General features: G+C 40.3%; 1 protein-coding gene across 1 annotated transcript; it reads right to left on the bottom strand.

Moving 5' to 3' along the window:
- Window positions 1-11: 11 nt before the first annotated feature.
- On the bottom strand, window positions 12-14,499 carry foxk1 (forkhead box K1). Its single transcript, XM_029432272.1, has 9 exons — window positions 13,886-14,499; window positions 10,005-10,220; window positions 6,108-6,297; window positions 5,847-5,993; window positions 5,391-5,584; window positions 4,542-4,714; window positions 4,157-4,414; window positions 2,947-3,120; window positions 12-2,187 (listed from the first exon to the last, which is right to left on the bottom strand). Exons 1-9 carry the CDS (start codon window positions 14,329-14,331, stop codon window positions 1,955-1,957), a joined length of 2,031 nt encoding a protein of 676 aa, XP_029288132.1. The 5' UTR covers window positions 14,332-14,499; the 3' UTR covers window positions 12-1,954.
- Window positions 14,500-17,980: the final 3,481 nt, after the last annotated feature.

Genomic DNA, 17,980 nt, shown 5'->3' with positions numbered 1-17,980 from the left:
GCAATGTAATATTTAAGTCAATGAGGAATTTTAATTTGTGCTACACATTTTAACAAATCACAAAAACAGGAACATTTAAAAATACATATACTTCTCTATTTCCAGAATGTTTACGTATTGACGACAGCTGTTTTTACATATAGCAAAATATTTTTTCTTTTTTCCAAAATCAGAAAAAATACCTTCTAAATAGCTTTGTCATTTAGCAGATAGAGCAGCATACAATCATTACGCATCTTTTGTTTTTTCTAATAATGTGCAACAACAATCACTGAAATCTTGCGCAAATTGTGCCTGATTGCCAGCTAAAAATGAGGCCTGTGCGAGGACATTTCGGAAAAAGCTAAAGGCAGAGTGAGAGATTAGAGTGGGGAGGGGAGAAAGTGCTGAAGAATATCTAATTAAGGCAGTGTCTGTGACAGGAACTGCCAACAGTGTGATGCCTCTGTGGAGACTGCATGATAGAGACTGCTCACTGAGGAGAGGGGGAGAGAGGTAGATTGGGAGAAAGGTTAATGCGTTTAGGGAGAAATTGAAAGCAAAAGTGGGGAGCCGAGAGTAGAAAATATGTCAAAAGTACCATACAGAAAGAAAGAAAGAAAAAAAGACTAGAGCAGTTGAAATTTGTGGTCATGTGTTGGTCCCGCCCTTCCCCTGATAAGTCTACCGATGCAACATAACTGTCACTATTGTAGTGTTGCCGATCATGTATTGTTAAAGAAGCGCTTTGTTAACGATCTAAAAAAAAAGATAAAGCTGTCTAAAGGTTAAAATAAAATGACAAAACAAAGTAGAAATATTTAAGGCTTTAAGGATTATTACAATAATGCTTTTCTGTGCTAAGACAAACAAAACTGTACGCACAGGCTGTTCCATTTCTCCTTTTACCACTACTGAAACAAGAGAAGAAGAAAAAATTAAAACAATCAGTTTGTCTACATTAGGTTAGCTCCACTTCAATCAACTCCAAATAGTTGCCTCTTTGTTTGCCCTTCTCTGCTGTCCAATCACCCAGATCATCTTGAATCTGCGGAGCTTCACACTGATAAGCCAAACTGAGCTGAAGTGAAGCAAAAACTGCAAAGTCCTGGTTTGTTATTCCTGGGTTTCCTCATATCTCTTTTTTCCAAAACAATAGCCATTTTCTTTCTTTGTATGCGTTCCAGAGAAGGCAAGAATGATAGATCCCTCATATTCTGGTCTCGGCCTTAATATTAACATCTTTCTTTTCTACGTGAGACAACCGTTGTTTTCAGTAAGGATTGCTTTATGAAAAGTACAGTCATATTCTTAACAGTCTCCCATCAATGGCCTCGGTATACGTAGCTTAGTCCTCTTTATTTCTGTCCACGATTGTGTGAAACCACACAATAAATCCACTCTGATCGTCACAGTTTCTTCTGTTAATGCCAGCCTTTTCAAATCTCTGAACACACATTCCTTGGGGGGGTTTTTTTGTGTTTTTTTTTCTTTTTTAAATGAGGCAGTGACTCTAATCAGAAGTGCAGGAGAGGTGAGTTCTTTGGCCTGAGAGTGACAGTAACTGATGCATTTGATCCATCAACTAGAGGAAAGCTTGTATTGAGATATTATCCAACATTCACATAGTAAAAGTAGTGCTCAAATGATATTAATATGCATAATGCTCTCATAAGCTTAATATCCGTACTTGTGTTGTCAGTGAATGATGGATTACATTAAAAAAGACTGTAAAGCTGAAAAAGTCCTGAAAGATTTACTTGCTTTTTACATTCAGAATGTATTTGAAAGTTTTCATCTATTTTTGACCAAAATATATGTTTTTTTACAATTTAATTCCCTTCTGTTGAGAGAGGCTGCCTATAAATGTTTTGGCCGTGTCGGCTGCAGTCATATCAAATGAGTATAAAAGGCGAAGCAGTAAGGGGACCATGAGGAGGCCGTCCATCGGGTACCTGGTAAGAGACCCTGGGTTTTACATCCTAGGGTCGTGGGTTTGTGATGTCATGGCAACGATGACAGGCTGCTGAGCGGCTGTGACTTGATGCTGAGCAGATTCAGTCCCGCCCTCGTCCTCCATCTTTGGCCGTTTGGCCTGGGGCTCGCCTGGCTGCTCGGTTAACGTGTCTGCACTGGGCTGTCTGCTCACCAGCACTGGAGGGGAGCTGGAGGCCTGGGCAGCCAATATCTGCAGAGGACTACTCAGGCCTGGAGGGGAAATGGAGAGAAAAAGAAAAGTTAGGTGGCGTAAGAACAGCCAGGAACAGTTACTGAAACCTGACATTAAACGGGCCCCAGGGTTAAATTATTCAAGGCCGGAGTATTGATATCCTCCGACCTTACTTTAGCGGCACTTAACGTTTAGGTATAATTCTTGTCATGCTGCAGCATCTCCTCTGCTCTGTGTCGGGGCAGAAATCCTCCAAATACCCTCAATACTGTAAGTAAGTGCAATAAAACCTATGCAAGTCAAAAGACAATACTGTATCAATACACCTGTTCAACAAGCATAAACATGTAGACGTGATATCTTAATGTGTTCTGTTCGCAGTCTCTCAGCCCTATGTTTTACACAGGCACAGTGTGCTAGCTAAAACAAAAGCCGTCTGCATGAAGTCGAACCGTTTAGCTTATTTTGCCACGCATCTTAAAAATTGGCAAATTCTTGTAAACTCTGCTGGCTGAGACAAAGCAGCCCTCCCTCCCTCTACCAGCGGAGGCAGCACGAATGATACTGACTGATGTCTGTCGCAATGTTAGGAATTATATTTATTTTATTGACTTTCAGATTTGTTTCCAGTGAGATATTAAATGTTGCTGCATTCAGTTATATTTTAAATAAATTCTTATCCATCAATAAGAGTAGTATTGATAAAATCCTAACTATACCCATCGCTATATCTCGATGCCTTGAACCCATCTTTTTAAGCAAACCCATCTATATTCATCCTCCGCAGAAAATCTCACCAGATGCATTAGAAAGGCTGGTTGCTGTGGCAACAGCAGCAGTGGTGTGTTTGCCATTCTGGGTAACAGGACGAACAGGAAGTTGATGTAAACCCAGGGCCAGGTTTCGCCCATCCCCGCCCTGCACCGCACTGTCCACAGTCTGGATCACTCGCTCTCTGTTCAGCTGGGCTTCTGGTAGAAACACAATTCAAACATGTAAAAGCAAAACTCACTACATGTGTATAAAAGTGCACATGTGTGATCAACACTCAAAGATAAGGAATCTTTATTAGAAAAGCTGACACAAAAAATGTTTCCTTCCTGCTCACGTTTATTATAGTCATTCATCCAGATGAACTGAACTGAGCAGACGTTTTACAATCATATAATGAGCAGTTCATCTTTAATCTCTTAAACTAAGTATTTTCTCTTCAGGGAGACCAGTTAACCCGCTTGTTTCTATAGCTAATAATAATAATGTACCTGAATTTAACTGTGAACAGAGACGTTTGACTTTTCTTTATACCTAAAAGTAACACATCAGCCATTTAAGTATTAACAGCCTAAATCAGGCACTCAAACGTTAAGCTTCACACAGCCCATTAAACGGTATAACTGCACTCAAACTACTCATTTAACATAAGTGACAGGTAACATGAACCTGGACACAAAAGGTGTGTTTGCCAGACGGACAGAGACACTGATACAAATGTAAAGCACACAAACTTTGAGAACGACCCCATGCTCTTTATAGGTATGTGGGCGTGTTCAATCACACTTGTAACATTCAAACACAAGAAAATACATCCCTGTGCAATATAACACGGTCATATTGATCTACAGTTCAATTCTGATCTGGACCTTGGTTCCAACTTTAAGAAGCCCCAGCTGAGATCACAATTACTAAACTGACAGACGTCCGATCAGTCGGTTTCCTATGGTCCGTCCAGAGTTCAATCATGCAAAACATATATCCTAAACCTTTGAAAGGTTGACTATGAACATATGAATGTTTCAATGTAGCCAAATGTCCTCCACACTGCAAAAATAAAAGGCCTGGGAGCTAAATGAAAGCAGCTCCCAATAACTTCCCAATACTGCAGAAAATGCAAAACAATTATGGAGTATGACGAGTCCACAGCAGCTTTAAATAGTTAGCACTGAAGGTGAACAGACCAACGTATGATCACTAATGTATCGCTTAATAAGGACAAACAGAGTACTGTACCTCTGAGCTCACTGTGGCCCTCTGCTCCTCCAACAGAGGGAGCGCTGTACCCATTCGGAGGGTTAGAAGTCAAAGGGACGCTGGTAACCACCCGCACCATGGTGACAGAGGATTGAATGGGGTTCTGGAGCATGTGGATGGGCTGGACTTGGCCGCCACCACCTGGAATGAAAGCAAGGGCTTTCCCCGGGCCTGAGGGCAGCACTGTTGGGTGAGTGGGTGCAGCCATGATGACATGCTGAGCACTGACAGGAGATCCTGCGCAGAAACAAACACAAACAACAATTTCACCTATTTTATAGTGAGTATAAGAGCTTTCATGTGCGGGCCTTTGAATTTATTTATGTGTATTTGTGTGTGTGTGCCTGCATGCAGGCAGGCTCACCTGGGGCACTTTGAGAGTACCTATACTCAGGTACAGATGCTAGTTTGTTAGCCAGCAGTTCGTGGTGTTCGTGGGAGATAGGAGAGCCATCCCTGCTCAGACATTCAGGAGTCTGCAGCCCGCTGGATGGAGGTGAAAGAAGTCCCTGGTGGGTCGGCGATGCAGGAGCACTCCTGAAAGAGAAACAGAAGAAATCAGTTAATACATCAAGAGACTTTATTAACATACAGAGCTCCTTCACGGCCAGTGCCTTCTGCTGAATATATCAACCTAGAAATTAGACTTACTTTGTTCTATCCAATCAAATGATAGCCAGAAGCAGAGAGAAGGGAGAAAGGGTTAATACAGTCAAATGGGACGCGACAGAGCATCTGTCCGTCTGTGTGTCCGTCTGTGTGTGTCCATCTGTGTGTGTGTCCGTCTGTGTGTGTGTCCGTCTGTGTGTGTGTGTGTCCGTCTGTGTGTGTCCGTCTGTGTGTGTGTCCGTCTGTGTGTGTGTGTCTGTCTGTGTCCGTCTGTGTGTATTGCGCACACTAGGGGTGTAACCATTTCAAATCCACTGTTCAGTTCAGACCTTGATTTTTTTGTAGATTAACTTTATAAATGTACTTCACATAAATGAACTGATCAGTCTACACATTGCTGACAATTGACTTTGTCCATTAGTAAGTAAACTTTAAATTGAACTGGTTTATTAGCAGCCATCCTGAGAGATCTGCCTTGTAACATAATGAGTGATTATAGGCTGCGGCCGCAAGAGAGAGGGGCGAGACATTGTGGTTTCAGAACCGTTACACCCCTAGCACAGCACACGCCCATGCAGCTGAATGCCATAGGAGACCCACTTACCTAGAAGAGAGAGGTCCGAATGGCGTCCTAAAGCAAGCCACCCCTCTTTGCCGTCTTTTCCTAAAGGCTTGCTCCACCAACTTGCTCTCAGAAGCAGAATCCACACGCCAAAAACTCCCTTTCCCAGGCTCATCCTGAGAGCGGGCCACTTTCAGAAAGTAGCGGTTGAGAGATAAGTTGTGTCTGATTGAGTTCTGGAAGGAGGCAAGATAAATAATATGACACTGGACACACAGAAATATTCATTTGAAGGAATTTATCACCGAACTTTAATGTTATTTCTTTTTCTTTTATTCTGAAATGTCTGCCAGTAGCTGTATATAACTGTTAGTAAGTCTTCATCATACAACCATAATCTTCAAAATGTTACTAAACCTAACCTTCCCATAACTGTGTGGCTAGAAAGTTTGGATTGTCATGTCAAACCATGGAAAGCTCAAAACGGAAAGACCCTACCTGCCAGCCCTTGTCTGCAGTGCGATAGTAGGGGTAGTGTTTCGTGATGTGGGCGTAGATGCCACTGAGAGTCAGCTGTTTGTCCGGGGCCGAAGAGATGGCCTGGACGATCAGCTGTGCATAGGAATAAGGTGGCTTGGACTCATCCTGGACAAGAGAGACAAGTATTAACATCCACACACCCTTAAGCACACAAGCAACCTCTTTGAAAGTAAAACATGATGTGTTCTTTGAGGCATTTTGATGTTACTGGGTCTTCACCTTGGGGCTGTCTCCACCAGCCGACTGCTCACTTCCCCCACCTCTGTGCTCAGCAATGTTTCGTCTCTGTTCAGAAACAGCCTTGGCAGCATATTCGGCTGCTAACTGGAGGTCAGAGGTCACGTTGCGTCCATAGCGATACCCTGATGACCCTGCCCCTCGAGGACTAACCGGACAGGAGTTAGGAACACTGGAGGTGAGAGGAAAGAGTCAGGTAATGGCTTAAAGTGATGCTTGAAGGCCACTTGTGAAAGCAACACAGACGCCAGAGTAAAACTAACACTTTGCCTGTCAAAATAACAACATTTGTTGGACGATATGTGGTCCCATAAATATTATTGTCATTTTAAGAGTATTTTATGCAACTGATATAATGATAATATAACAGCATAACAATGAAAGTTAAGCGGCTTTGAGGTCTTGAAAAGCGCTATATAAATTCAATTTATTATTATTATTACCCTTTCAGAGAGCAATGAACTTTTAATTCTTAGGAAAATTCAGACATTGGAATTAGACTGAAAAAATATTAAAATATCCTTAATAAATAAAACATATTAAAATAAAACCAAAAATGGCCTCTCTGGCCCTCATAATAAAAATGAGTAGTGTCTGCGCAATGACTCATAATGTCGGTTAATCATTTTGGTTAAACTGTTGTTGACATTCTTATGTAAACAAACGCACATGTAATGACAAGGGGCAATATTGAGGTCAGCAAATATGTCAAAACAAGTCACATTCTGAAACGTCCCTTCGTCACCCCAAAACAAAGCCCAAATTAGTGGTATAAACTTCATAGAATCACTTATGAACCATTACAAAAATAAACAGAAAACTGTAAGGTTTTTGTGAAATTAGACGAATACTGCACTTATATAAAATAAAGGGGGAAACAACATGAAAACATGAATCTTAATTTGGATGCAAGAATCAAAATTGGTATTTTGAATATAATCCTTTCAGCGTGTTGTTGACAACTTTAATACAACAGCATAATTTCTCTTACACACACACACACACACACACACACACGCTCAGATCTAGGTCGTTCTAAACACATAAGTGATCATAAAACACACAACAATAAGCAGAAATACTCAAAAGGTAAGTTAATTATTAACTAGGTTTTATCTGGTGCTGTTGAGACAGAACACAAGGAAAACCCAGTAATTTATACAACACACACCTGCTTCTGTTAGTAAAGTAAACACTGGTTTCTGGGAGTCAGTGTGCTTTGATTTGCCTTTGGCAACAGAGAGCCACAGATACAGAGATAGTATCACACGCACGCGCACTCGAAGAGAGCGAGAGAGTTATGTTTGTATTTTTTGACTGGGGAAACTGTGCTGCAGGCTCCGTTTTGCAAGTGGCTTTGAAAGCTCAGCGTTGAAATATGAATGAAGATGACCAGAATCCTTTAATGTCGCTCTGTGACATCTTAAGTGAACATCTACATACTCCATTAAAAGTTATGTTTGCCTCCACGAGGGAGCAAGCGTTTGTCTTTGCTTTCCTCTGACGCTGTTACAACAACCACTTCACCCCATCTGCATGTGTACATGTGCCAGAAGTGCAAGTGTGAACACTGGCAGGGGCAGAAGAATGTTATTGTATACAGTGCATTGATAAGTTGCCAAACAGGAAAAGTGACTCTTACCACATTGTGAAGAGACACTTTGCCATTAAAGTGGGAGCAGCACGTGCTTTTACACAATACTCTTCTGTTGTATGTACTGTATGTGTATACCGTCAAGAAAGGTTGCATAACAATCTGCCTGAAAAAGGCCACAGGGAAAGTGGTGGAAAGATGTATGAGCTAGCGTCTTTACTCTTGACTGTGTGTTGTGTGCGTGTGTCCATGTGCGAGAGAACAGGAGCTGGGGGCTGAGTCGAGGGGGGGGGGGGCTCTGAAAAGGAAACCGCAAATGGACGGAAAAACGGCCTACAGGCAAAACAATCTGCCCGATAGCCAATCACACGCCTCAAAGCTGCAGCCATTCCATATAAGGCAGGCACACACAAGCTGACATTGGTGGGGCTGTGTGATGTAGAAACCAGCACAGGCCACCAGAGGGCACACTCAGCACCGCCACTCTTGCCAGTTGCACATGCCATATACATTTATAGAGCAGTGATTTTCAAACATGTGCTACCACAGTTCATTAAAGTGCAGGTTTCCATCTCAACAAGAAACAATGCAGCAGCTGATGAGCACACCTCCAACAAGAAAGCAGATTACCAGTAAATAAAAATGAGCTGATATAGTATGCGAGTGGTAAAAACATTGCTGTCTTTTAGGTCACAATTATACAGGAGTAAAACCGAAAGGAAACTAAGCCTGGCCTCACATGTTTGCAAATCCAAACAGATGACTGCGAAAACATGAATAAACATGTACAGACCAAAGAAAAGGTGAGAAAGGAAACTGCTCATGTACTCTTAAAGACCTAAAACACTCATTGTATAATCTTTCACACGACTCAAAGACACAACTGAGTTTTAAAGTGTTGTTTAGTAAAACACATTTTTAAACAACAGCTTTCTATCTTACCCAAAACAAAGACAAGCCTTTCCACAACAGTACAATTGAATATACTGATGTAGAGCAACTCTTTATAAAACACCATGATTAATTAATATTATGGCTGCAACAAACAATTATTTTCATTACTGCTTAATCTGCCAATTATTTTGTAAATGAATCACCTATACCAGGGGTGTCAAACATGCGGCCCGGGGGCCAGAACCGGCTCGCCAGAGGGTCCAATCCGGCCCGTGGGATGAGTTTGCAAAGTGTAAAAATGAGTTGTTTTGATCATAAAGTCAAATACTGTTCCAGATACCTGTGACTAAATGTTTTGTCTTTGTAGACACACTGTGATCTGCAAGTTGTAACACACATGTGTAAATGATAAACTGAGGCATAATATTGTTGAAATTGCACCTTTTTTTCTTAAGAAATGTCAGGTTGTTCATAATGTTTTGTAAAAAGATAGTTCATTAATACATCAGAATGTACTTTTTTGCACTAAAACGAAGGGAACAACATCGTTATTTACAGGTTATTATGCTGTGATGTTCCTGGTCCGGCCCACTTGAGATCAAATTGTGCTGCATGTGGCCCCTGAACTAAAATGAGTTTGGCAACCCTGACCTATACCCTCTATACAATAAGTCAAGAAGAACTATGATTTTCAACTCCCAAGGTGACATCAGATTGCTTGTGTTATCAGACCAACTGTAGGTTTACTACCACGTAAGAAACATATTTTTACAGGAAACAGCTTCCATTATACATCAAAGACCTTAGAAAACATTTGAAAGCGGTGGAAATGTGCTACTCTACAAAAGGCTGTGCTCAGAAATGTTGTCTTATGATGCATTTTTAACCTATATAAACAAAATGGACGCACCTGATATTGTATAGAAGTTTTGTACTACTGACCACATAATATATACCGTTTACTTATATATTTGTAACTTTTACTCTTTTTTTATGTTTTTCCTAACACTCATCTATTAATATTATTTCTTATTGTTTTTCTTATTATATTTGTCTCACAATTTTTGTCTTATTGAATTTATTTATAAGCAAGTGTACGGTTTAATTACTAAACTGTACAGTAATACTCTAAGGGCATATTGTGTCTATTCAACTGTATCTGTGATTTATTGCATTTTATATGGATTTAAATACCAATAGAAAGACCTTGAGCAAAAACAAGAAAGAAACAAATACATTACAAGTATAAAAAAAACACTGCCTCCTACTGCCAAATCTGGAACATCTGCTTTGTATTTATGAAGTGTATAAATTACATTACATGCTGTGTTTGTATTTAACAATGTACACCTGTTGGGTTCATATCATTGTGTGTGGTTGTGGGTCCTTACCTGATGGTGCCTGTGGGTGAGGGCAGCGGAGAGCCAAATGCCCTGATGTGCTCTTCATGCTGCTGCATTGTGGGAATGCTGATTTTGAGGGGGGAAATGTGGGGCAGAAGCGGGCGAGGAGGAAGAGAAGGCTGCTCCCTCTCTCTGTGCTCCTCAGGCTGCAGGAGTGACATAAACTGGATCTTGATTACCGTACTGGGAAAACGAAACACACACCTAGAGAGCAGGAGAGCAGGAGGGAGAGACGGTGGAGGCCGCAGGACAGAAGAAAAGAGAAACAGACAAAGTTTGATTAGTGCATTCTCTCTAATACAATGCCCGACAGCTAAGCATTACAATATATTATTCTCTAGTGACTGTTCTGGAGCTTTTAGTCATATCACATTAATATAGGAAATATAGGTTAAGATTTCAATTGTTCTGACTATTTTACAGACTTCTTATCTTAAAGACTCAAATGTCTTGTCTTAAAGTGCTCAAGAAAACTGAAATGTATTGTTTCCAAGAATTAACTTGTAATCACAATGTTATTATATGTTAAGCAATGACACTTTCCCCCTTAACTGTGTGTTTCTTATAGAAACAATATATTTAGTCAACACCTTTTGTGGACAAGAAACTAGTCTGGTGTATTAACACAACACCCGCTAACCTGCATTTCCTCTTCTCTAAGCAGGTCTGGACAACTGCCTCAATAAAAGCAAGGATCAGTCCAGGCCCAAGTTAATTCAAGCCTAAACGAAACCCCTGAAAATAATGATGTGTGTTAGGTATTTAGTAAATGTTTCACAATGGAACCCTAATGACTAATGTAAATAGGTTTAATGTTTCCTAGCATGTTCAGGCAGTAAGGTTATTTATTCAGTGTAGTGAAGTCTTTTTTTTGTGACTGCAACCATCCTATCTAGCCAAATATGATGATTGTGTATTTGAGTAAGAAACTGAATCCTTACTAATTCTAGGGGCGCCGAGCTCAGGCTCAGACCTCCCTGTGGAGACGAACAAATGAAAAAATAACATCCCCACAGGACCACAAATGTGTTGTAAGCAGTTTCAAACAGTTAAATCAGTCTACGTAATCCATCGTTTCTCTATAATTTGTCTTCTGAAAAATTGCAACTGCCAATCCAATACCGGACCCATGTACAGTCTGCTCACAGCTGTCTCTGCCTAGAGCAGACCAGCCTCAACAACTGACTGTCCATGCAAGAAGAGCTCTGAAGGAGTTTCAGGGTTCCACAGCTGAGGTGGAAGACACTGTGCACACAAGAACTTTTGCTTATTTACTTCAACAGTCCCAGCTGTATGCCAGAGTAGCAAAGAGAAAGACACTATTCAAAGAACTCACATGACATTTTGAATAGTGTTAGTGCTAAAGAGCATGTGAGAACTAGAAGAAAGTTCAATAGTTTACCGGAATCACAATTTCGATTCTTGGCCATCATACAGAGTACTGAAAATAACCTGCGATACATGGTGCCCAACATTATACTGTGTGAATGCCTCAGTGATGCAGGCCATTGAAGTCTTGAGAAGGTAAAGGGTTAATAAAATGCAACAAAATACAAAAACGTCATCAAGGAAATTTGCTGCAGGCAGTCTGCATGAGAACTATGACTTAGAAGTATTTTACAGCAAGACAATGACCTCAAACATTAGAGAAAAACTAAACGTGAATAACTTAACAAAAACAATAATAATAACAACAACAACAATTAATGTCTCAGAGCAGCAATGTCAGACTTCAGCCCAATCTCAAAGTCGAGGCAGGACTTCAAAATTGCTGCTCAAAATAACTGGGAATAATTGGCAGTCTCCAGATGGATCAAGATGATACAAGACTAAACCGCACAAATACAAAGCTGTAATTTTAGCCAAAGGTGCCTCTACTTGAGGGGGTGAATGCATCGGTCATGTCTGGTGTCATATATCCATTTTTTTGCCGGTCAAATGTGATGGTTTTATGTCGCGCACAGACAGTAACGTCACAGACACACACATCATGGTGCCGGTGTGGAAGTTCTTCAGCACAAGTGAAGAAGACATAAAGTTTGCAATTTGTAACACTTGCAAGTCCAAAATAAGGTGTGAAAGAGCAACCTTAAAAACATTTGGAACTTTGAGGTTTGTTTGAGCGAGAGAAGGTCCTGTTAATTGGCGGTGTAAGTTATTTAATAGTCAAAGTTTTACTATGAACATAACATTTAATTTAAATTTTCCATAGCAGAAAAGTTACAAAATTGTTTGTGTATGCTGTCAATCATATTTATCCGAAAGGAAAAAAATCGGAATAGGCAGGTCAGGCCAAAGGATGGGCCAAATAAAATTACACTTGGTGCATCCGTAGATGATATTGAAGTGTCTTTCTGTCTTTTAGTTTCATAACACCCAATTAATCCAATGTCATTCAAAGGTCTACAAAAAATAATGTATTCATACTTTAAATTTAGCAGGATAACTCAAAAGACAATATTTATATATTTATTTAGAATATTTGACAATAATAAATTGTCCTTTTCTACATTTGAAGAGGTTCCAGGCTTAACACCGTTTCCCAGCTAGCTTTGTAATCCTGAGAGGCCCCAGGGCCAGAGCAGCACATGTGAACACGGCCGTGTCGGATATGGCCTTGGTTTGTGAGTCTTGTGTTTACTCCATGTGCTCCTGCAATGAGGATGTCGTTTCAGGCTGCACTTCCTGTTCAATGCCTGACACACCCCCAAACAGTCTTGACAGCCAATCAGAGAGGATAAAGGGTACAAGCGCCCCCCTTCCTCCTCCACCACCCTGTGATTGACACACACACACACACACAACGTCAAAGCTTTCCGTTTTTAAGATTTCCACCGAATTAAACGAACCAGATAGTGAAGGCAAAAACATCTAGCCTCGACAATGGTGTCACAACATCAAAGCTAAAACCATGTTCACACACCAGAGGGTTCCCCTTGATAAAAAAAAAAAAATGCATTTCATGTTTCAGTACAAAACAAACAACTCAAGACTCATAACTGAGCTGTCAAGGGGTGCGTTTGTTTACATTAATGTTAACGTGACAAGTTGACTCGCAGCTTCACAACTAGCTAACATAATTGACTTAAAACAAACGGTTGAGGCACGGCTTTTACCAGCAGCCAAAAACACATTCATATGAAGAAAAAAAGTTTGAAGTTCAGACATTTTTGAAAGTTATATCACAACACGACTATGATAAATATCACAGGAACCTTTCTTTTAGTACATATGCTAACTATCTTGTCGGTAGGCCAAATGAAGCTAAAGTTTGCTAACGGCTAAAACTAGCTAGGTCAATTCACTGATTTAGCTACAAAGTGGGGTAAAAGTTCACTGTAGGGGGTCCCTTAAACATCCAGACAAATGAAAAGCAGTTAAAGTTTTACACCTCAAGTAGAGACATATTGGCTTATTATGTTACAGCTTCACTTCACCAAGGTTACAGTGCGCTTAACCGAAGCTATACCTGACCAAATCAAACCACTCTGATCAGGGGTGTCATGACAAACTTTGTATCCTTGTTAAAAATGTGTCTCCTGTTTGAATATGAAGATCGTTATAACTTTGCAAAGCTAGTAACGTTATATCCATCAAAACTATTAAGAACTCTTAGTTACGTGTTTACAAGCGCCTACATACAATTTAAAGATGTTATTTTAAAGTTTGACTCAACCGTTTGTTGTCCAGTAATAAAGGGGGAAACATAATTTAAAGGATATACAATATTTTTCATGACATCGGCTCCGCGGCGGTTTGTCCATCCGTAGGTTAATGAATATTGAACATTAAAGTTTGGGTAGCTCTTCAACAGACAGCCACCGTGTTACCATAATTAGCCTGTCGGTAGCGGCTATGCTAAGACTCACTCTCTGGGTAGCAACAGCGGCGGCGCCCCTCTCCGCTGGAACACCCCGTCAACGAACACGCCATTCTTGCCCAAGCACCGGAGGGAAAACCCGTTGGCCTCGTCGTATGTGACCTGCAGGTGTCGCCGTGAAATGAAGCTCGAGTGACCCATGTTGATGTCCACGGAGCCGTGGGACGAGTTCCGGCCTATGGTGACCGTCCTCTGGCGCATCACAAACTCAAAGTCCCGGCCCTCGAGTCTGGCCAGGGCCTGCTGAGGAGGACAAGCGAGGCGCACAGGAAAAATCCCGGCATCGGCGCGGGCTTCCATCATCGGAGGACCCAAGAGGGCGAGCGAGGGCTGGTGATAGGAGTGCGAGGTCACCCCGACGCGCACGGGACTGCATGGTGCCGACTGTAGAGCAAGTAGGGCCCGAGCTCCGGTGTCATCCCGGTAGTCTGCCATCTTCTTTCCGAGGGTCAACACACTCACACGCACACACACTTTACTACTCGCACACACAGAGTTGCAACGTGAGAGTTTTCGGCCAGGGCACTTGTTCGCTCCGTGGCTGTCGGAACAACATGGAGTCCGAGTCAGTGCAAGAACGGGACCGGAGCATGGACCGGAGTCTCCGCAGGAACGGGACTGGGTGCTGCGTTCAGGGCTTCCTCGTTAAACTTCTGCTTGCTTCCAAAATAAGTATACAAGACTCAACAGTCGTGAAATAAGTATTCAAAGCTAGCAACTTTTCAGTATTTTGCGCATAGTTCCATTTGTTGTGTGTATACAATGGAGAAAAACTAAAATATATAATTTTCTTCCGGGAATGGCATCACAGACACCCAGTTTGTAATACTGAAAATATATAAATATTGCACTACTTTCATTAGTGGGCCATACGCTATCACTATTGTGCTACAAATGGTAGCTAAACAAATCTGGGATAATAATAATAATAATGTTGACATTAAAAATAGAAACCAACAGCAATTCTGACATGCGATAATAAACGATAACAGCAAAAAAGTATTCCTCAACATTATGGCCATCATGGATGCTAGTTTTCTTCCCTTCTTCTATTGATCATAATAGCATTATTTTTGTGTCTTTGTTGTACTGATTTTAGCAAAATTCTTTATTTATAAGACTAAATGTATAGAGACATCACACATCTTTACATGCTACTGTAATGAAACTCAGCTCTATGATAAGTCGCTGAAATTAATCAAATCCAAATGTGCCAAAGATCTCTATATATTACTAGAAATTGATCTGACCAATTAAATTTATTTATAACTAACAATCGCATAGTCCGTTTTTAAATTTTAGTTTAGTTTTAGTTGTTATATTGTGTAATCTATATAATTTTTATATACCATTGTCTATTGTCTCTGTAAATGTATTAGCCTATGTGTTATTTGTTGTCTGTTCAGTCTAAAGGATGAATTATTGTTTAATTTTAATAATTTCCTAACTATTTGTAAATTAATCTTGTGAATAAATAAATAATTTAAAAAATGTTCTCTTCCCTGAACGTCCCACCCGGGGAACTCAGCCGATAGGCTGCAATTCGTGTCGTCACACCAGGAAACTGGAGGTTGAGTTCAGTAGTTTCTCAAAATGTATTAACTTCGGTGGTATTGTTCATTACACTCTTTCACTTTCGTGTCTTCCCTGGAATCTGCGTCTGAATAAATTTAGGTCGGTGCAAATGGTTCAGTGAATCAAACAAAAAAATATCAAAAAAATGTAATTGATGAATCACACAAATGACTATAAAACACTAAAAATGTATCCATGGGGATTACATTTCATTATGTTATTTTGTTCTGCTGTTTGGGCGCTTAAAGTGTGCATTTAATTGACAGGTTTGGTGTAATATCACAGTTATCAGCTATTTTCATCATATAACCTGTGAAATGTTCCTTAATAATCCCAGCCCCAACAACATGAGGTGTCTGCAGTCTAGATGGTTAGCTCACCTCAGATTATTTTTCTTTCTTTTTTTTTTATCTCTACCCTCTGTTTATAAACATGGAAAGAACAAGATGGTTGAAAAACGTGGATAATGGATCTGTGAAGTAGCAGGAGCACATGGGCAAACAAAAAATGAAAACAGACCATCCGCAGGAGTGCGCTGTTGTGATATAAAACATTCGGGGAGATAGGCACACAGTAATGACAACCCAATCACAGTAGTCCACTTAATGCACTTTATTACTGACATATCTGGTAAATCACTGCCTGGCTGATATCTGAATGAACTCTTTACTTTTTTGTTTCAGTCTCATATTTTACACAGGCTGAAAACAAAAACATAGGATTGCTAAATATAATAAAACCTGTGCAATTAGCCTGCAATATATATCAGTACATACTTCTGTAAAGCTTTTGTTATCAGGGAAGTGTTGCTTTAACTGTATGGTTAAGCAATGGCATATGGTGCCATTCAGAGGCGTAGCTAGGTTTTCAAGGTGGGTGGGTGGTCTTAGCCCAGAGGTGAGGTGGAGCTGTGTGCACCTGCATGGTAGTACAGTTACCATTAAAGGAACTCAGATGGCATGATGATGAATAAGTAAATCTGGGAGTTTTGCACTGAGCAAAGCCGCTACACACCCATAGTGTTTTGTGCTGGTTGCATTGTCAATACATTGGTCATGTTAACCAGGTCCATGTTACCTGGCCTTAGTCATGTTGACATGTATTAGGAGTAGGGTGGACTTCACATCTTCTAGGAGGGTCCGGGGGCAGAATTTTTTTAACATTTTAAAGTGTATTGTATGTATCTGGTGCACTTTGAGAGAAAAATGAAGATGTTAGATCTAATAGAACTTTGTGGTTTTGGTAAGGGGAGGGGGCACAACTCTCAACAATTATATGAAAAATATATCAAAGTATAAAAAATACCATAACCAATGACAATTAAGTGAAATATTTTAATTTTGAAAACGTTATTCTTCAAAAAGGAACATGAGCCGGGAATCCCAGTTTTTTTCATTTGGATGTGAATTTATAATTGTTTCTTACTAATCTTATACTTGCTAATCTCTGTGAGCCCATGGGGTTGGGCTGAAAACATAATCATGTTTGCCCTTACTGTTGATGGTACTTGCAACTGTGAAAATATTATTAAAAAAATAAGCTGATGGCAATAACTACAAAGCAACACATATTTTCTTCTTTAATTTATCATCACAAAAACATTGGAGAAAACACTGACTAATTTGTAATAGGACACAGGTCCCCCTTGCCCAAATGAAAGAACATTTGCATAAATCTGGTGCGCTTTAAGACAAAGAAAAGCCTATCCACTGATATTTACTCCTGAACTAACCTCCATCACACTGTTGGCTCCAAAATCACTTGTTCTTTGCTGCTGCTTCCCTGTGGCAGAGCTGCCACCTTTCCTTAGGACTCTTCTTATATCCATCTGATCAATGAACATTGGCAGATTATGATAGTTAGAATAACTTTTCACCCTTTCCTGTTTACAATTGTTTTCCATAGTGAACAAACGTTAGCTGTTCTGTAGCTAGCCAGTTACTATTGACTACTGACAGTACACCAACACACATAGAAGACCTAATGTTACTACACTTTCCCTTTCCTAGAGTTATTACAAGTTAAGGAGCTAACACATTTTAATAACTTCTTACAATTTCACACAGTGCATCTTCCAAAATGTCAACCTCTCCTCTCCAGCATGACTGTTCAGAAGTTAGATATCTATCATATCAAAGCTGTGCTACACCCGTACAGTCTATAGCAGCACCCTTTTCCCCAGGGTCCTAGCTGCTCTTGATTTACTCTGAGCCATCTCTCCACTCCCCCAGGGTCTTAGTGCCCGGTAGATTACAGTGTAAAGTATGAAAGCCCACCTAAAATATGCCTAGCTACGCCACTGGTGCCATTGTTTGCCATTACAGTACATTATAAGGTGTTTCTTGTTATTTTTATCCACCTCAGTGCATTCTTCAGACTGACCATGTGACTTACTGGGAAATAAATTACCCTCATATTTTAAAACTTATTTGTAAGTATCAACATGTTTCTGTCATGCTTCTCTTGTTCAGCCACATGTTGATCATTTATAGCGATCAAATAACATTTA

This window comes from Cottoperca gobio, chromosome 1, assembly GCF_900634415.1.
Source record: "Cottoperca gobio chromosome 1, fCotGob3.1, whole genome shotgun sequence".
Taxonomy (NCBI): domain Eukaryota; kingdom Metazoa; phylum Chordata; class Actinopteri; order Perciformes; family Bovichtidae; genus Cottoperca; species Cottoperca gobio.
Note: the sequence above shows the minus strand (reverse complement) of the source record. Positions and strands in the feature narration are given on the sequence as shown.

What these genes read in the sequence shown, in the direction of transcription:
- foxk1 (XM_029432272.1), bottom strand. Translation starts at nt 14,331, where the DNA reads ATGGCAGACTACCGGGATGACACCGGAGCTCGGGCCCTACTTGCTCTA. An exon ending in CTGGTGGAGACAGCCCCAAG is followed by an intron (nt 5,994 to 6,107) that starts GTGAAGACCCAG and finishes TCTCTTGTCCAG; the next exon opens with GATGAGTCCAAGCCACCTTA. An exon ending in GGGCCACAGTGAGCTCAGAG is followed by an intron (nt 3,121 to 4,156) that starts GTACAGTACTCT and finishes TGTTTCTACCAG; the next exon opens with AAGCCCAGCTGAACAGAGAG.